This window comes from Mastigoproctus giganteus, chromosome 5, assembly GCF_048544385.1.
Source record: "Mastigoproctus giganteus isolate SK-2022 chromosome 5, ASM4854438v1, whole genome shotgun sequence".
Taxonomy (NCBI): Eukaryota; Metazoa; Arthropoda; class Arachnida; order Uropygi; family Thelyphonidae; genus Mastigoproctus; species Mastigoproctus giganteus.
Window position 1 is genome coordinate 147,267,281 of NC_143579.1, and position 21,177 is coordinate 147,288,457.

A 21,177-nucleotide genomic window follows, 5' to 3' on the forward strand; every position below is an offset into this window, starting at 1 on the left:
GTTGCTCTTACGAAGAAAGGCTTAAGTTTTGAAAATTACAGAGTCTGGAGACTAGGCATCGGCGAGGTGATCTGATAGAGGTGTATAAGGCTTTGAATGGCTTGAGCATGCTCAATGCCGATGTGATTCTTCCTCTTGCTCAGAATAATCATCTGAGAGGTCATAAATTGAGGAAAGACAGATGTAGGATAGACGTGCGGAAATTTGCCTTTAACCAGCGGGTGGTTGGTTGGTGGAACAGACTTCCATCCCTTGTCGTGGAAGTTGATAGCCTAAATAAGTTTAAGGCTCAGCTGGACAGGTATTTTGAACGAACAGAGGGGTCAAGTGGTTTCTTTTTTTTTTTTTTTTTTTTTCTTTTTTAAATTTTTTTTTTGGCTGATGCTGCATAAGCTTGCTTTCTTGCATCAAATGCCTCTATTAATGCTAATGCTAAATTCAAATTGAGGAAGGACGGATGTCCGATAGATGTTTGGAAATTTGCCTTTAGCCAGCGGGCAGTTGGTTTGTGGAATAGACTTCCATCACTTGTTGTTGAAGTTGATTGCCTAAACAAATTTAAGACTCAGCTGGACAGGTATTTCGAACGAACGGAGGGGTGAAATGGGAGTAGTGGTTGTGTTTTTTTTTTTTTTTTTTTTTTTGGCTGATGCTGAATAAGCTTGCTTTCTTGCATCATATGCCTCTACTAATGCTAATGCTAATACCCTCAGACCTGAAGAGAATGGGAAAGAGGCAGGCTCAGTCAGCAGTGTCTTTTATAGGCCAGGGATTCTTATAATTAGCCCATAGGAATAATGTTAGGGTATCCTAGATCCAGGGAGCTTGAAAGCTGACCTTTGATCATCCTTTATGATGTGCGGGCTGGTTCTGGGGGTCTGGAAGGGATTGTATGCAATCTGCACTTCTGGATGCTTTGTTTCTTTTTCTTTCCTGGGTCCTTATTTCTTCACTTATTTTCTCATTGGGGTGTCTATGATGGCTTTTTTGATGAAGTGCATCGGATATCCGTTCTTTATGGCAAGCCTAGTTATTGTTTGTAGTAGTTCAAGTTGTATGTTATCTTCTTTGCAAATTCTGTAGGCTCTTCTGATGAAGGACTTTAGAATGCCTATTTTAGTGGAGAAAGGATGGCAAGATTTATAGTTTAGTAAGATGCCGGTATCGTGGGTTTTCTGAAAATTTCCATATGTAGTTCTGTGGGTTTTATTGAAAAAAGGATGTCCAGGAAAGGAAGTTGGCCATTTTCCCCAATTTCTATTTTGAATTTGAATTTTTGGTGGTGATTGTTCAGAGCTTCAAAAAATTTTGTAACTTATCTGTACCATGATTCCAGATGGCTGTGACGTCATCTATGTATCTACTCTAGAGTTTAGGTTTTGTCTGTTGGTTTTCCAAGAAATTTTCTTAAAATTTAGACATAAAAATTCTGCCAGTAGAGGAGATAGGGCATTTCCCATGCTGAGACCAGAAATGTGTGTAGAATTTCCCATTGAAGGTGAAGTAAGGTTTACCTATGGAGAGATCTATGAGGTCTATTATTTCTGTGGCTGGAAGTGGTCCTTGGTATCCCATGGTGATATGGCTGTCTATCGTTTGGAGTAGACATGTTTTTGCTTCTTCTAAGGAAATGGTAGCGAACATGGAGTCCACATCAAATGATACCAGCATATTTGCTTGTAAACTATTGTAGAGGTGGGCTAGAAAATCTAATGTAGGGATATGGTTGGGTGTCAGTTTAAAATTAAGGCCTTTTAAGTCCTTTAATTTCCTACCCCACCTCTACTATAGTTTAAAGTATGTTCAGGATAATCTAGACAAAGATATGATCAACATCACAGCCATGCAGTCAATATACCGCTCAAACTACAAGAGGATCTACAACAAGAACAACAACCTATCCACAGAAGAAACGAAAGCACTAAAAAACCTGAAATAAAACAAGAATATACCTATATCCAAAGCAGACAAAGGAAAAACAACGGTCATTATTGACAAAGAAAACTACATCAAGAAAGTAGAAGAGATTCTAAAAGACACCGATACCTACAAAGCAGTAAAAACAGATCCCACCAGCAGCCTCGATTTTTATTGATGAAGAGCCCCACAGGAACTTGAACCCAAACAGTTCAGAAGCACTGTACATGTTTGCTAACATTAAAGTGCACAAACCTAGATTCCCTGCCAGCCCCATTATTAGTGGTAGACGTCACCCAGGACAGAAGATATAAAGATGGTTGACACAACTTCTCTCCCAGATAGTTCCGAAGAATCAAAGCTCATTAAACAATACCCAGGATTTAATATCCAAGATAAAAGGTGTTGAAATCAACAAAGCAGATTATTATTAGCCATATGGTGCAAGGAAGTCTGAGACTTATGCTGCACCAGCCAAAAAAAATTTCTGAATTACCCTGAGAGAGAGAGAGAGAGAGAGAGAGAGAGAACAAGGGTCAGAAGTAGAAGGGAATCACCAAGAAAAAAAAAGAATGATGATATCCAGCTCAGGACCCTGGGTGTGCCAAGCCCATACTCACCAGATGTGAACTCCATGTTCGCTACCATTCCCTTAAAAGAAGCAAAAACATGTCTCTTTCAAACGATAGACAGCCATATAACCATGGGATACTCAAGACCACTTCCAACCACAGAAATAATAGACCTCATAGATCTCTCCATAGGTGAACCTTACTTCACCTCAATGGGAAATTCTACACACACACACACACACACACATTTCTGGTCTCAGCATGGGAAAAGCCCTATCTCCTCTCTGGCAGAAATTTTTATGTCTAAATTTGAAGAAACTTTCTTGGAAAACCAACAGACAAAACCTAAATTCTAGAGTAGATACGTAGATGATGTCATAGCCAACTGGAATCATGGTACAGATAAGTTACAAAAATTCTTTGAAGCTCTCAACAATCACCACCAAAAATTCAAATTCAAAATGGAAATTGAGGAAAATGGCCAACTTCCTTTCCTGGACATCCTTTTTTCAAGAAAACCCAAAGAACTACATATGGAAGTTTTCAGAAAACCCACAGATACTGGCATCATACTAAACTATAAATCCTGCCATCCTTTCTCCACTAAAATAGGCATTCTAAAGTCCTTCATCAGAAGAGCCTACAGAATTTGCAAAGAAGGTAACATACAATGTGAACTACAAACAATAACTAGGTTTGCCGTAAATAATGGATATCCGATGCATGTCATCAAAAAAGCCATCATAGATACCTCAATGAGAAAATAAATGAAGAAATAAGGCATCCAGAGGTGCAGATCGCATACAATCCCTTCCAGACCCCCAGAACCAGCCTGCACATCATAACGGATGATCAAAGGTCAGCTTTCAAGCTCCCTGGCTCTAGGATACTCTAACACTATTCCTATTGGCTAATTATAAGAATCCCTGGCCTATAAAAGGCACTGCTGACAGAGCCTCTTTCCCATTCTCTTCAGGTCTGAGGGTGGTCAGCAGGTAAGAATTATTTTAATTCATCTTATAAAATAGGCTAACAGTAAACTAACTTAAAAATTGCTCAGTGTAACCAAGTTCTGCTCATATAATTGTGTAATGGTAACATAGAATTGATCATTTATGTTGTAACTATAATCTTAGAGATGCCCAACTCTAATTTGTTATTATAACTTAGAATTATTTATCTACTCACTGGCATTATTATTAAAAAATAAGATGTTAATACATCTTATTAATGATCCTTTGTTAAAAATTGTAATTGTAATTTAGAACTGCTCAATGTAAATCTAATTAGTAACCTTCACCTTTTTAATTTTTATCTCTATTTCGCAAACAGCACAGTCTGATGATGGGTATCGGCAAGATACCTGAAACGTTACCCAATTGTATATATTCAGAGACTGCTGGGAGTCATTGTGGTACAAGTAAACACATGGGTTGTGTTAGGGTAGCTAAGAATAGAAATAGGTGCATGTATACTTGCGTGTACACCAATGCTAGGAGTTTAGTAAATAAATTTGATGAATTTGAGGTATTGCTCAAAACATCAAAGGCAGATATTGTTGGGATATCAGAGACGTGGTGTCACACAGATATAAGGAATGCAGAACTGGAATTTGGGGAGTACAACGTCTACAGAAAGGATAGACTGGATAGGAAGGGAGGAGGGGTTATGCTATTAGTTAAGAAATACATAAAATCCAAGGAAGTGAAGCCAGTGGACATCGCTGGACAGTGCAGTGTCGAGTCAGTTTGGTGTGACATAAGCATTAGGAGATCAAAATTGAGAGTAGGAGTGTGCTATAGGCCTAATGACTCTGATGAGTATAATAAGAAACTGTACAGGGAAATAGAGTGGGCCAGTAAATCAGAGAGTCTTATAATGGGAGATTTTAATTTCCCAGATATTGACTGGAATTTGGGGGCTGGTCACTCACACACTAGCAAGGCTTTTGTGGATTTATTGGATAATTGTTTTCTACATCAGCATGTTCGGGAGGCAACTAGAGGGAGGAATACTCTTGATTTGATTATCAGCAGTGATTCTTCATGCATTAAGAATCTGCAGATAAATGAACCACTAGGTGGCAGTGATCACAGTGTGCTGAAGTGGGATTTACTCAAAGAGGTAACTACCATTAGGGGTAAAGGGAAGGGTTATTGCTTTCGTAAAGGCTACTACAATGGACTGAGACAGTATTTAAATTCTATACAGTGGGACCAACTGATGATGTTACCAACAGCAAATGAAAAATGGGAAGCATTCAAAGAACTTATCTTGGAAGCTACTAGGCTTTACATACCAACTAAGAAATATTGTTCAAGGTTTAGGCCTAAATGGATGTCAGATGAACTGATGAAGCATATGGCAGAGAAGAAACATGCATGGGATACATACAAATTAACACATGACACAGAAGCCTATGACAGATATAAGTTGGTCTGTAACCAAGTTACAAAGGAGGTTAGGAAGGCGAAGGCAGATTACGAGAAATCTTTGGCAAGGGATGCAAAGAAAAACAGCAAAGAGTTCTTTACTTATGTAAACTCTAGAAGGAAGGGGATGAATCAGATTGGTCCACTTGATATCGATGGGTCAACTGTTGATGATCCTGCTCAGGTAGCTAACAAACTAAATGAATATTTTGCATCGACATTCACACATGAGGAGTTATTTAGCTAGGGGAAAGCCAGAGGTGTATTCAACTCTAGCAGTAAGCTAGAGAATCTTGTATATCTGAGAGTAAAGTGGAGGAGAAATTGTTGAAGATAAACACAAGAAAGGCACCCGGGGTGGACGGGATCTATCCAGTTATATTAAAGGAGGCAGCAGAGGAAGTAAGCAAACCCTTAGCCATAATTATGAGAGCTTCCTTGGACTCAGGGGAGGTACCCATGGACTGGAGATGTGCAAATGTGACCCCAATTCACGAAGGAGGATCAAAGGCTGACACAAGTAATTATAGACCTGTGAGCTTAACTTCTGTACCAGGAAAATTAATGGAGGCACTGGTTAAAGAAGCACTGCAGGATCATTTAGACAAGACTTCAGTTATAGCTCGGACACAACATGGTTTTGTTAAGGGGAAGTCTTGCCTGACCAATTTGATTGGATACTATGATGCAGTCACAAAGGAACTGGATGCAGGGAATAACTTTGATATTATATACTTGGATCTTAGAAAGGCTTTTGATACTGTTGCACATGGAAGACTGCTGCACAAATTGGAGCAGTGTGACATTGGAGGCAAATTGCTGCTGGATAAAGGGGTGGCTGAGGGGGAGAAGACAGAGAGTGGTAATCAATGGACACTGCTCGTCGTGGACTAATGTTATTAGTGGAGTCCCACAGGGCTCAGTGTTGGGTCCCTTATTGTTTTCTGTATTCATAAATGATATTGATGATGGTATATCAAGCTTAATGTCGAAGTTTGCAGACGATACAAAGGTAGGCAGGGTTGTCAAGGACACTACTGACACTATGCTGCTGCAACAGGATCTGGAAAGGTTGAGTAGATGGGCTGAGAGGTGGCAAATGAAGTTTAACATTGACAAATGTAAAGTACTACACATGGGAAACAGCAACCCCAGAGCAACGTATCAACTCTGTGGTACTACACTGACAGTGGTAGAGAATGAAAGGGACCTGGGGGTGGTTGTGCAGGCAGATATGAAGTTCTCTGAGCAGTGCAGACGGGCTGCAAGAGTAGCTCATGGTGTATTGTCAATGATATATAGGAATTTTTCTAGCAGGGATAAGGAGGTGATTATTCCCTTGTATAAGGCAATGGTCAGGCCACACCTAGACTACTGTATACAGGTCTGGAGGCCTCATTTCAAGAAGGATGTAGAGCTGCTGGAACGAGTACAGAGAAGGGCAACAAGATTAGTGAATGGAACAAAGGGGTGCTCTTATGAAGAAAGGCTTAAGTTTTGCAAATTACAGTGTCTGGAGACTAGGCACCAGCGAGGTGATCTGATAGAGGTGTATAAAGCCTTGAATGGTTTGAGCATGCTCAGTGCTGATGGGATTCTTCCTCTCGCTCAGAATAATCACCTGAGAGGGCATAAATTCAAATTGAGGAAAGACAGATGTAGGATAGACGTGTGGAAATTTGCCTTTAGCCAGCGGGTGGTTGGTTGGTGGAACAGACTTCCATCCCTTGTCGTGGAAGTTGATAGCCTAAATAAGTTTAAGGCTCAGCTGGACAGGTATTTTGAACGAACAGAGGGGTGAAGTGGAAGTGGTTTCTTTTTCTTTTTTTTTTTTTTTTTTTTTGGCTGATGCTGCATAAGCTTGCTTTCTTGCATCAAATGCCTCTACTAATGCTAATGCTAATTAGTTTAGGCTATGCTTAATAAAATATATATTAATAACTCCATGTGGTATAAGAGTGGTTAATTATATATGTATATATTAATAATCTTAATGGATAACAACCACGTAACATCCTTCCCTAACTATGTTATAACTTAAGATTATGCCATTAAAAGAGTAATAATGGAACAGCTCTACTATTCTACATGAACTTTTATCAAACTCAAGTAAAATGTATTCAAAAAATATTGTCAGTGATTCTTAGTTCTTTTAATAAACTAACAATCACTGTCATATAAAAGTTATTTTATATTCAGTATAATTTTTTACTAATTGTTTAACCATTAATGTGTTTATTTCATTTCAGTGTTTTATTATTATATTATAAGATAGTTTGTTATTGTTATTTTCATTATTAGCTGTGTGACTCTCTTGCTAATGAATATGACACAATTAGAAAGGAATATTGGAACTTTGTTTCATATACTATGGATCAGAAATATGGATCACTAGAAACTGATCCCCATGCCAAAGATGAAAATCTCACCGATGGAGATTCTGATGTCAGCACTAGAAATTCTCAGTAGAGTATTGCTTTTTCGTGTTTTATTATCCTGTAATTTGAAAAAAAAAAAAAAAAAGTGTGAAGGAGAAATACAAAAGGCTTTTGTTATAATTATTTATATATATATTTTTTAAAATCTTTATAAGATAAAATTCTTTTAATCTGAAACAGACTTCACTTTGAATTGTTCCTTTGTACTACAACAAAATCCTGTTACTAAAAATTTGTTTTGGGAAAGGCATGAAACATTTTGTTGTACTGCAATTTTTCTAATCAGTATCACTTGCTATTATTTTTTTGATTAATCTGTACCAACTGCACTAGTCTAACTTACAGAAGTAGTAATTTCCAATTTTTTTACTTGACTATAGACTAAAATCAATAATAAATTAGACTACTATAAGTTTATGGGCCTTTAACTTACCTTTTGGCATCTCATACTGTGATTTTTTTTTTTTTTTTTTTTAACTTCTTGATTATTTATTCTTACTCTGCATGCCTATCCACCAATGGGGGAAACAACTATTCCAAAAACAGTGCCATCTGTGTGATGGCACTGTTTTGTTAATAGTAACTAGTTTTTTTCTATTTAGGAAGCATTACTTCAAAACATTTATTCCAAAGTTCATGGCTAGCAACTTGTGAATGATTTCATAGTATGATATACTGTAGTAACAATGCCACAATGCCATTTTTGCAAACTTTTTTTGCCTTCTCTGTGAATTTACTGCTTATTAAAATGATGCTTTTACATTATCCAGTACATGTTAATCAATAATAATTAAATACAATGATAGAATACACTGAGTGGCCACTTTATTAAGTACACCTACCTGACAGCTAAAGGTAGATGGATCCACCTTAAGCTGTCAGAACAGCCTGGACTCAATGAGGCACTGACAGCAAGTGACAGGGCTGTTCGTCCACATCGATTCCACATATTGGATGATTGTGGATTTCTGCTCCAAAGAATTCTTTCCTCATCCCACAGGTGCTCAAATGGATTGAAATCTGGTGACTGATAGTAGGCTGAATTCACTCCCATGTTCCTGGAAATAAGTTCTATGCAATTCTATCCTTGTGACACATGGTGCATCATCTTGTTGAAAGAATGCATTCATGGATACTCTGCAGCCATGAAGAGGTGCGCCCGATTAGCAACAATTTCCAGATAATCTCTGGCAGCTAAATGTTGCCCCACCAGTATCGGAGCCTAGTGTGCACCAAAAAACACTTCCCACATGATTACCTCCAACATGTTTTGTTGATACCTATCAAGATGGGTCCCATTGATTCATGCTGTTTTTACATGTTCTGTTTATACTTCAGCACAATAGGTCAGAAGAGTTTATAATTAATCTTTCAAGAATGAATATAGTTGTTAACCGTGTTCCCTTTGGCCTTGATCGTGATCCTTTCAAATGGATGTGCTGCTGTGCTTTAGCACTTGACCACCAACTTATGCTCCATCAGCATGAAACAACAGGAACTGTTTGTCCAGTCCTCCAATGCTGACTGTTGTTGTTGTTGTTCCTAAGTCCACTGCAACAGTTCCTCCTTGCTTCTTGTTTTTTTGCCGACAGGAGTTAACCCTGTTCAGTTGTTGGTTATGATACCCATGACAAGTTGTGCATTCTGAAATGCCTCTTTGATTACCACTGTTATACCGGGTTGTTATTTGACTAACTGTAGCCTTTCTGTTATCTTGCACCAGTGTTGTTAGCCTTCATTAGCCTCATGTGCCAGCGAGCCATTTCCAATTACAGAATCTCCATCGATGGATGTTATTTGGTTATTGGACCAATCTTGGTAATCCAAGACTTATTCTTGCACAAAAATGCCACAGGATTACAGTTTCTAAGCTATTCATACCACTGCACCTGGTGCCAGTTACCATGCTTGCATTCAAAGTGACTTAAATCTTTCACCTTGCTCATGAGTGCACACATCCAGCATCCCTTCATATCTGCTAACCTGCTTTGTATTGCATGGTATGGACATGTGATTTGTTACTGAAGGAGCACTCCTCTTCATGTGAAAATTGTAGATGTACCTAATAAATTGGCAACTCAGTTACATATTAAAAAAAAGTAAACCTAGAGGGCACTGTTTATAGTTGTATGAAGTTGTTTTGTAATAGAATTCACTTTGATGGTGAAAAGCTTAAAACCACTCCTTAAAATACTTAAAACAACTCCTGGCAAAAGGAGAGAAGGTGGGTTGTAGATGAACTCAGAGAGGTCTGTGGGATAAAAAGTTCTTAATAAAAATTAGAGGTAACTGCTAAGACTAAGGCTAGTAAAATTGATTGATTGATTGATTGGTTAATCGATTATTTAATTATTTACATTTTACTCTAATGTACCGGTAAGTTGTCGATTTTTTCGTTTTTTCCGTTTTAATTTCTGGAGGGTATCATACGGAAGTGTTCTACGCACTATATTGAGGTTAACTCCTCTTATCATTTTACTAATATTATTATCAACGTAGAACATATTGAGTAGTACAGCTCTGATTCATACTATCTAAGACTAAGGCTGTAAAGGTCTTTTAAAATACCAAAGCTTGAAGTTGTATCATACATTTTTTCCATGTCAAAAGGAAAAGGATACTGACAGCAGGTGGTCTCATTTTAGGAAAGCACCTCAGATGGGATGTGTCCATCCTTCCATTTCTAATTAAATGGTCTCCAGACTGGACATGTTCCTTCAAAAACTACACTGAATGCTGGAAAAATCATTTGCTTCTAAATAAGATGAGCACTGATCATTCTCTCCAAGATTTTGCGCAGCTAACTAGAGTAATAGGAAAATAGTTAGTTGGAAATTTGGAATCCTTTCCTTGCTTCGGTAAGGCAAGGAAGATTGCCTTGCTTCAGGAGTCTGAAAACTGCTCTTCAAGAAAAACTCTTTACGTGGGAAGAGCAGGTGATCCATAGATTGGTGAAAGGTGCTTAAACATTGCAAAATAGATGTCATCTGATCCAACAATTTCTTTGGTTAGAGTTAAATCTAAATTTAATAGTAAAAATGGCCCATTGTGTAGATAAAAATAGATCCCCAATTCTTTTGCCTCTTATGTTGGATCTAATGTGCTTTAGCACTTGCACATTTCAAGGCTGTGGGATTAGCTCTTGTGGGATATTGTTGGAATATTCCCGGGCTTCATTTTATGTCTTTTATTTTTTTTTTGCTGCTATGCATTCTGCATTCCACCATGGTTTCAGGAATGGTGGAAATTGGGTAGATGTTTTTGGAATTGTAATTGCAGCTGCATGGGCATGTTTTCTGCGATTTACATAACTGCATCATTGATAGGCTGACTGACTGTAATGATGTCAAACTTTACCAAGTGTATCCCAGTAAGCTTGATCAATCTTCCATTGGTACAACCTAAAAGAAAGATATGGTCTTCCACTAAGTAATGAAGTTATCACAGGGGGGGGGGTTATTGCTTCCATAGGAATTCTCCACCTCCAAAGTAAATGTAGTGAGAAAAGAGGGGGTGGCGAGCAGATTTCTATCTAGAAAGATCAATTTCAGAAATTGTATAGATAGGCATGTGGAAGAAGGTATTAGTTCCCACATTTAAAAGGGAGGGATCATTGTCAGTGAGAATATGGTATCACACCACTCATCCTCTCCCATTTGTCAGTAGCCATAATTCTGGCACTTGAAGCACCTTAACAGGTTTGGAATATATAATTGTGGAAAACTGCAATCTAACAGTGTTTTTCCAAGTATCTGAAATTTATTAATTTATATATGCATTTCTAAGCTCATTTTAATAGCATATTCAATCTTACTCCACATGAACAGATGCAGTAGCCCTTACACCAAAAACCCACTCCAATAACAGCCACTCCAACAAAGGTACCACTCCAATAACAGCCTTGTCTTCACACCATCAGTAAATGGATCATCTGAATGGAACGTGCTATGTCATCATGACCTGTGGGTGGTCCCCTGTCAGTGGAAATCTATTCTTTTCATATTTATTGGCTGAGACTAGAGCAACATATTTCTGTTTGGTTGTGTTGTAGAGCAACATCTGCAAGTCCAACAACATCTATAGAACTTGGCTCCTGCCTCCCCAGATGGATGTGTTCATCAAGGATGGAGGTCAAAACTATCAGAGGGTCAAAACTGTCTTTGTTCCAGGAGCCAAGTCCTATATACATTAAAGCTGATTGGAGGTTTAATGTATATAGGACTTGGCTCCTGTCTCCTCAGATGGGTGTGCTCATCAAGGATGGAGGTCAAAACTGTCAGAGGGTAATTTCAAGATCAATAGCATTTGTTGTTTTGTATAGGGAAAGTTTAAAGAGGAGGTAATGGTGGTTAAACCTGTTTCTGCTCTATCCTTAAAGTCATTAAGTGCTTAAACAGCACTTGATAACATTTCTCAGTTTGCTTAGTTTGCCTCACTCAACATTTTTCGATGCAATTTGTTTTTCAGGAAAAGTATACCAGACGAAATTTTTACATTATAGTTGTGTTGATTTTGTGAATCCTAAAAGTGAAATATCATTCAGATATAGTATGTTAGTGGACGGCAACCTAAAGATAATTAGAAATGCAATGTAGGCAACTTTCCAGAAGACTGAAAAGTTAGCATAGTCATTATCTGCCCAGACTGTTATGAGATTATCACCAATGAGAAAAAGGCAATGTGATTTGTCTGTCACAATTTTTATTGAAGGATGGTTTTTGCTATTCCATATCTACCCAAAGGAATTTTTGGGATGAGGAACTAAATAGACGTTTAATTCATTAAGATCGATTACACTTAGTAATCCTCTGTTCCTTCCATAGTTAAAAATATGACCAATAGATGTCCCCACTTAGAATTAGCTTTAGTTGAGGCATATGATGCAAGAAAGCAAGCTTATACAGCATCAGCCAAAAAAAAAAAAAAAAAAAACCTTCCCATTTCACCAATCCGGTCACTCCAAATGTTTGCCTAGTTCAGCCTTAAATTTATTTAAGCTATCAACTTCCACAACAACAGACGGAAGTCTGATCCAGCAATCAACTACCCACTAGCTAAAGGCAAATTTCCACACATCTCTTCTACAACTGTCTTTCCTCAGTTTGAATCTATGCCACCTCAGGTTCTTAATCTGAGTGAGCGGAGGTATTCCGTCAGTATTGAGCCTGCTCAAACAATTCAGGGCCACTTGTAGAACTTGAGTCTTTCTTTGTAAGCCCACCCCTGTGTTCCTCTCATCAATCTTGTTGCCCTTCTCCGTACTCATTCTAGCAACTCTACATCCTTCCTAAAATGAGGCCTCCAGACCGGTACGCATTACTCAAAGTGTGGTCTGACCATTGCCTTATCATTGACAAAACTTCATGACCTGCTCTGGCAGCCTGTCTGTATGTCAGAGAACTTCATATCTGACTGCACACTTACCCCCGGGTCTTTTTCATTCTCCACTACCGAGTGTAACACCACCCAGTTGGTACGTTTCTCTTGGGTTACTGTTACCCATTTTCAGTACTTTGCATTTGTCAATGTTAAACTTCAGTTGCCACTTCTCAGCCCATCTACTTAACTTTTCTAGATCCTGTTGCATTAGCATACTGTCTTTACTGGCATTAACAACCCTGCCAACCTTTGTATCATCTGCAAACTTGGACATTAAGCCTGATATACCTTCATTGACAAATTTTATTAATTTAAAGTATCATGCCCCAAACTAGAGCAGCAAAGCAACGGGCACAAAGTGGCAGGAGTGCTGTGACTCGGGGGAGAGCCGAGGGGGGGCGATTCTCCAATGCATCAGAGCCTAAAAAAATATGAAACTTGTGAAATGTTTGGCGAACCCTCTGGAACGGAACATGATATTGCCATGGGGGATGTCTTTGTGTGTGCGCAATGTAAGGAAATCAGGCAACAACTCAGCGTTGTTATGGGCCTATATGAGAGTTTGAAGGACAGGGTGGATGCCCTTGAAAGATCTAAATTGAGGGGCCCATCAGGCTCTCAGCTGCCCACATCAATGCCAGAGCTTGCACTTGGTCATCACGCAACACAGCGGCAACCCCCAAGGCAGAATGCGCTGGTCCCACAGGAACTAGTAGTTGTTGGTGACTCTGTTGTCAGGGAAACATGCTTTGTAAAAAGGATAGGTGGAACAGAACCAGGGTATGTCTGCCAGGGGTAAATGTTGATGACGTTGTAGAGCGGATATCATCTTTTAAGGGCACAAAAGGTGATATAGTTGTACACGTTGGCACTAATGATATTAGGAGTAGGAGACTGGCAGAATTACTTAACAAGTACAGGTCACTGTTGAACAAAAGCCGAGAATTAGGGTTGAATTTGAAAGTGTCTGCAATTCTGCCCAGACACGATAGAAGGGAGTATATGATGAGAGCCTTGTCGATCAATTCGGCCCTGGAAAGAATGTGCAAGGCTCAAGGGGTAGAATTTTTTTCAGCCTGGACTGTACTTGTTAACAGGAGAGACTGCTTCTATAGGGATGGGATACACTTAAATAGAAAGGGTGCAAGAATATTTGCTGATGCTATCGAGGCAGTGTTAGGTGGGTCGGAAAACTGATAGCTTGGGGGGATACAAGGACTAATAGTTTAACAGTAGCCGTAGGCAGAGGCGAAGGTGATTCTTACAACTTCTATTAGAATAAGTAGCGACCTGGAGCATAGGGTGTTGGGGGTTTCAGGGACGGATGGCAGTCATCCTGAAATAGGTGGGTATATGGGATGTGTTAGGGTAACTAGGAATAGGAGCATGTATGCTTGCATGTATACCAATGCTAGAAGTATAGTAAATAAATTTGATGAATTTGAAGTGTTGCTAAAGACATCAAAGGCAGATATTGTTGGGACAGCAGAGATGTGGTGTCACACAGATATAAGGAATGCTGAACTGGAATTTGGGGAGTACTATGCGTACAGAAAGGATAGACAGGATAGAAAGGAAGGAGGTGTTATGCTGTTAATTAAGAAAAATAAAATCAAAAGAAGTGCATCCAGTTGATATAGATGAACAGTGCACTGTTGAGTCAGTTTGGTGTGACATAAGCACTGGGAAAGCAAAAATAAGAGTAGGAGTGTGTTATAGGCCTAATGACTCGAATGAGTACAATGAACAATTGTACAGAGAAATAGAGTGGGCTAGTAAATCAGAATGTCTTATAATGGGAGATTTTAACTTCCCAGATATTGACTGGAACTTGTGGTTTGGTCACTCACACATTAGTCAGACTTTTGTGGATTTATTGGATGATTGTTTTCTGCAGCAGCATGTTCGAGAGGCAACCAGAGAAAGTAATACTTTTGATCATTCGTGTATTAAGAATTTGCAGATAAAGGAACCACTAGGTGGCAGTGATCACAGTGTACTGATGTGGGATTTACTTAAAGATTTAATTACCATCAGGGGTAAAGGAAAGGGTTTTTGCTTTCGTAAGGGTGAGTACAGTGGTCTCAGACAGTTTTTAAATTCTGTACAGTGGGATCAGCTGACGATGTTACCAACAGTAAATTCTAAGTGGGAAGTATTCAAAGAATTAATCGTGGATGCTACTAAAAGTTTCATACCTATTAAGAAATATTGTTCAAGGTTTAGGCCAAAATGAACTAATGAGACTCATGACAGAAGAAAATGCATGGGATGCATATAAATTATCAAGCAACTCAGAAGCCTATGGCAGATATAAGCTAGTCTGTAATCAGATGACAAAGGAGGTTAGGCAGGCGAAGGCAGATTACGAGAAATCCTTGGCAAAAGATGCTAAGAAAAACAGCAAGGATTTCTTTACTTATATAAACTCTAAAAGGAAGGGGATGAATCTGATTGGTCCACTTGACATCGATGGTTTGAGTGTTGATGATCCTGCTCAGATAGCAAACAAACTGAATGAGTATTTTGCATCTACATTCACACATGAGGAATTATTAAGGTTTGAAAATGGCAGAAGGTTATCAGATTGTAGCAGGATACTTAATGATTTTGTAATAACTGAAAGCAGAGTGGAGGAGAAATTGTTGAAGTTAAACATAAGAAAAGCACCTGGGGTGGATGAGATCTATCCAGTTATATTAAAGGAGGTGGCAAAGCAACTAAGCAAACCCTTAGCCATAATTACGAGAGCATCCTTGGACTCAGGAGAGGTTCGGTTCCCACGGACTGGAGATTGCAAATGTATCCCCAATTCACAAAGAGGGATCGAAGGATGACACGAGTAATTACAGACCAGTTAGTTTAACTTCTGTTCCGGGTAAAATAATGGAGTCACTGGTTAAAGATGCATTGCAGGATCATCTAGACAAGACTGCAGCAATAATTCAGACACAACATGGGTTTGTTAAGGGAAAGTCTTGTCTGACAGATTTGGTAGGATATTATGATGTGGTTACAAAGGAACTGGATGCAAAAAATAATTTTGATATCATATATTTGGATTTCAGGAAAGCTTTTGAAACTGTTGCGCATGGAAGACTATTGTACAAACTGGAGGACTATTGTACAAACTGTTAATGGCAATGTGCTACTGCAACAGGATCTAGATAATTTGGGCAGATGGGCTAAGAAGTGGCAACTGAAGTTTAACATTGACAAACGCAAAGTACTGCATATGGGTAGAAGTAACCCCAGAGAAACGTACCAACTGTGTGGTACTACACTTTAAGGTGGTAGAAAATGAAAAAGACTTGGGAGTAATTGTGCATTCAGATATGAAGTTTTCTGAGCAATGCAGACAGGCTGCCAGAGCAGGTCATGGGGTTTTGTCAATGATATATATAGGAATTTTGCTAGCAGGGAGAAGGTGATTCTCTGTATAAGGCAATGGTCAGGCCACGCCTTGAGTACTGTGTACAGGTCTGGAGGCCTCATTTTAGGAAGGATGTAGATTTACTTGAGCGTGTACAGAGAAGGGCAACAAGATTGGTGAGGGGAATGAAGGGATCCTCTTACCAAGAGAGGCTTAAGTTCTGCAAATTGCAGTGGCTGGAGACTAGGCACCTGCACGGTGATCTGATTGACGTGTATAAGGCCTTGAATAGTTGAGCACGCTGAATTCTGATGGGATCCTTCCACTTGTTCAGATTATGAACCTAAGGGGGCATAAATTCAAATTAAGAAAAGACAGATGTAGAATAGATGTGCGGAAATTTGCCTTTAGCCAGCGGGTGGTTAATTGCTGGAACAAACTTCCATCTGTCATTGTGGAAGTTGATAGGTTGAATAAATTTAAGGAGGAACTGGACAGGCATTTGGAGGGAATGGTATGTTTTTTTTTTTTTTTTTTGGCTGATGCTGCATAATGCTCATACACTTGCTTTCTTGCATCACATGCCACTACTGCTACTATTGATATCATTAATAAATACACAAAAGAACAATGAGCCCAGCACTGAACTCTTGTGGGAACTCCGCTAATAACATTAGTGCACGTAGAGCAGTGTCCATTTCTTACCACTCTCTGCCATCCCTTTATCTATTGCAGTAACTTGCCCTTAATGCCATATTTAGGGCTTACAATACCGGGATCCCGGTCATTTTTTTCTGGTATTGAAATACCGGTTTTTCAGTACTAATTTTTAAAAAAATAGTTTATAATTTAATCACCTTTATGTGATTATGATGTTATCTCTACTAGCAAATGTTCAATAAATCATCGATAGGACACCATGCAACTTGTCCACAATTCTCGTCGTGTCTGACCATATCGTAACTCCCAAGTCCCGTTCCTCTACTACTAACTTTAGTTCAACTCCACCAAGTGTATAAGTTATTTTGGGGTTGCTGTTGCCCAGGTGTAAGACCTTGCATTTTGCTGAATTAAAGCATAGCTGCCACTTTTCTGACCATCCCAGAAGCCTATCAAGGTCACCCTGAAGAAGCTCTGCTTGGTGGCGATCATTAACTACTCTACTGATCTTTACAACATCTGCAAGTTTAGACCTCACGCCCTCCATCCCTTCATAGATGTCATTTAAGATAATCAAAAACAACTTTTTTCACTCCGTGGTCGAGTTAGTCGGTCTCCGCCGTAGATAGCAAGATTTTTCCCCCAGAAACTGAGGTTTTTTTTTGTCCAGCAAAACAGACAAATCGACCATAGAACACATGCAATTAACAGACATAAGACACAGCACGGCAGATGAATTTAATTATTCAGATGGCCTAAATATAATCATCATCATCATCATCAGCCATTTTCAATCCACTGCAGGATGAAGGCCTCTCCAGCAACTTTCCAGCTCCTTCTGTTTTGAGCACTGGCCATCCATTTACTACTCAAAAACTCATGAATTTCATCTATCCATCTCCGCCTTTGTCTTCCAGGTTTTCTTCTAGCTCCTCTTGGGTACCATTCTGTTATTTTCTTAGTCCATCTGTCATCATGTCTTCGAGCTATGTGTCCTGCCCAGGACCATTTTAGTTCTTTAGTTTTGATAAGAATGTCCTTTACTTGAGTTTGCTGCCTAATCCATGTGTTTCTCTTCTTATCTAACAGTCTGATTCCCAATATGATTCGTTCCATTCTTCGCTGTGTGGTTCTCAGCTTCTCTTCCATTCTTTTGGTGAGTGCCCAAGTTTCACTTCCATAAGTCATGGTGGGGAGTATACATTGGTCCATTATTTTACGTTTCAGACAAACTGGGATATTGCTCTTCAGTATGTGACTATATTTCCTGAATGCTATCCATCCAAAATTTATTCTTCTCTTGACTTCCAGCCATTTATCATTATTACAGCTAATAACTTGTCCCAGATATGTATATGATTCCACCTTTTCAATTACTGCTCCTTCAATCATTATTTCCCTTTCTGTGGCATACTTGTTCATCATTACTTTTGTTTTAGACATATTCATCTTTAGTCCAAAATCCTTACTAGCTGTGCATAACTGATTAAGATTTTCCTCTAATTCTTTGGGATCATGGCTTATGACCACAATGTCATCTGCAAATCGCAAATGGTTTAGGTACTCTCCGTTCACATTGACTCCTTTCTGCGACCAGTCTAATCTTCTGAAAGCTTCCTCAAGGGCAGCAGTAACAGCTTAGGAGATATTGTGTCTCCTTGTCGAACTCCTTTCTCAATTTTAAATTTCCTACTGTCTTTATCTAGTCTAATAAAGGAGGTAGCACTCTCGTATATTTTCTTCAAAATCATAATATATGGGGTATCAATGCCTTGTCTTTCCAGTGCCCGAAACATTGCCTTATGCTGTATGGAGTCAAATGCCTTTTCATAATCCACAAATGCCAGGCATAATGGTGTTTTATATTCATTTGCTTTCTCCATTAGCTGTGATATTACATGAAGGTGATCCATAGTTGAGAATCCTGTCCTAAAGCCAGCTTGCTCTTTCGGTTGATTCTCATCCAGTATTCTTTCTAATCTGTTAGTAATGACCCTTGTGAACAACTTGTAGATGTGGGATAACAAGCTAATTGGTCTATAATTTTCAATTTCTGATTTATCTCCTTTCTTATGCGGCAAAACTATGATTGCATTATTCCACTGCTTAGGCGTCACACCTTTTCTAATGCACTTTGTGAAGAGCCTTGCCAGTTTTTGTGTTATGTCTCTTCCTCCCAATTTTAACAACTCTACAGTAACTTCATCTTCCCCCGGGGCTTTCTGATTCTTCATTTTCTTCAATGCATGTTCTACCTCATCAGGAAGAATATCGGGTATGTCGTATGTGTTGCTACTTTGCAATCCATCTTCCCCACTGCTGGCATCATTCCCCTGCTCCTTGTATAATTCTCTATAGTAGTCTTCTGCTATTTGAATTATGCCTTCTCTGCTGTTTATAAGTACACCATCGCTATTCTTCAGTTTCAGTATCATTTGTCTTTCTGTATTACTGCTCATGGCTGCTGATTTAAATCCTTTGTTTTCCCTTAATGCTTGTTCTACTTTTCTTGTGTTAAATCTTCTTATGTCCTCTCTGAGTCTCTTTCTAATGGCTTTGCATAACTCAGTATACTCAATTTTCTCCCTGTCAGTGTTTTTCTTGCTTTTCATTTGTCGTCTTCGGTTCATCATGACAAGTGTTTCTTGACTAATTTTTTCTTCTTTGGATTTCTTTTTCCCTATAGGTTTCTTGGGCTTTATCACTTTCAAAAAGTTGTAATATTCCTCGTCGATATCTTGGTCCTCAGCAGTCTGCAGAAGCTCATACTTGTTCTTAAGTTCCAGTACATACTGCTTTTTCTCCTCTTCTGTTATCTCAAAGACCTTTATATTATTTACTCGAGTCAGTTTTTTCCTTTCCTTTCCTACATCTATATCAAGTGTACATCTTACCATTCTGTGATCACTTCCAACATTTACCTTATTCAGGACGGTGACATCATTCACAATATATCTTCTATTAGTGAGGATGAAGTCGATTTCATTAGTAGTTAATCCATTTGGACTCTTCCATGTCCACTTTCTGTTCACCCTTTTCTTGAAAAAAGTGTTCATTACTGACAGTCCTTGAGATTCTGCAAATTCCACAAGTCTTTCACCTCTTTCATTTCTTTCACCAATTCCAAAATTTCCTATAGTTCCCCTTTCTGTGCTGTTTTGTCTTTTTCCAACCTTAGCATTGAAGTCTCCCATAATAATAGTGTAGTGGGTTTTCTGCTCATCTAGAAGACTCTCAATTTCAGTGTACATTTCTTCAACCTCTTCATCATCATGGCTTGATGTTGGTGCATAAATCATTATAATCTTTAGCTTGTATCTCTTAGAAATCTTGAGTATTAGTCTAAATATAATAGTAGTAGTAATCAAAAACAACAGTCGTCCCAATACTGAGGTCCCCAAACATTAACCCAATCTGAGGAATAACCATTTATCGCAACCCTCTGCCTGGTGCCCTCAAGCCATCGTGCTATCCATGTAAGGATTTTCCTTATGATTCCAGCCTGTTCCAACTTATAAAGTAACCACTCATGTGGGACTGAATCAAATGCTTTGCTGAAATCCAAATAAACAATGTCGAAATTGTTCCCTAATTCCAGCTCACAAGTGTCCTGTCAAAATGGCTAACCAGATTTGTTAAACATGATTTTCCCTCTACAAAACCATGCTGTGTATCCTACAGAATTCCATTTCCATCTAAAAGATCCTGAATTCCACCCTTTATCATTGCCTCAATGATTTTCTCTACTACTGAAGTTAAACTGGCTGGTCGGTAATTTCCTGTTACAATCCTAGAACCACCATTATATTCCAATTTACAGCAAACCAATGGAATCTCTCCTGACCAGTGATGCTTTCACAACTAGCCTTAATAGTTTAATGCACTCACTTGCCGCCTCCTTTAAGATTATCAACCATAGGAGCCTTACTCGTCTGTAGGCACGAAAGTTCTCATTAAATAATCATTTGAAATTTCAACATCATTAATTACATTTTTTTCAACTTCACTTCCATAATATCTCATTGACACAAAGGGGTTTTTTTTATGTAAATATCGATGCAAAGTAACTGTTGAGTTCATCTGCAACTTCAGCTATGTTATCTAATACTATCCCACGTCCATTACATAAGGGTCCTATTTGATTTGTCCTTCTGTTCTTTGCATTTATATATGTGAAGAATTCCTTAACTGCACTCTTTGCTCTCTTCTTTATTCCTTATCCCCACTCTTTGCTCTCTCCCAGACTCAGTAAAGATACTATAGTGAAAATTATACTTTGCTGAATAAAACGTCTTTCTCCTTCAGAAAATGATGGACATAATTCAACCAGGGAAGACCAACATGGAACAGAACATTAGTGTTATGCAAATTATTTCCAAAATAAGAAATTGCCTGACTCCAATGAG

General features: G+C 38.7%; 1 protein-coding gene across 2 annotated transcripts in view; it reads left to right on the forward strand.

Annotated features, from left to right (window-relative positions):
• Fnta (farnesyl transferase alpha) overlaps positions 1 to 7,429 on the forward strand; it is a 248,398-nt gene extending 240,969 nt beyond the window's left edge. For both annotated transcript variants that reach the window (XM_090374220.1, XM_090374221.1), the window contains one exon: positions 7,223 to 7,429. In XM_090374220.1, coding sequence (XP_090230346.1) covers positions 7,223 to 7,390 — 168 coding nt within the window. In that variant the 3' untranslated portion in view covers positions 7,391 to 7,429. The remainder of the gene's footprint in view (positions 1 to 7,222) is intronic.
• Positions 7,430 to 21,177: the final 13,748 nt, after the last annotated feature.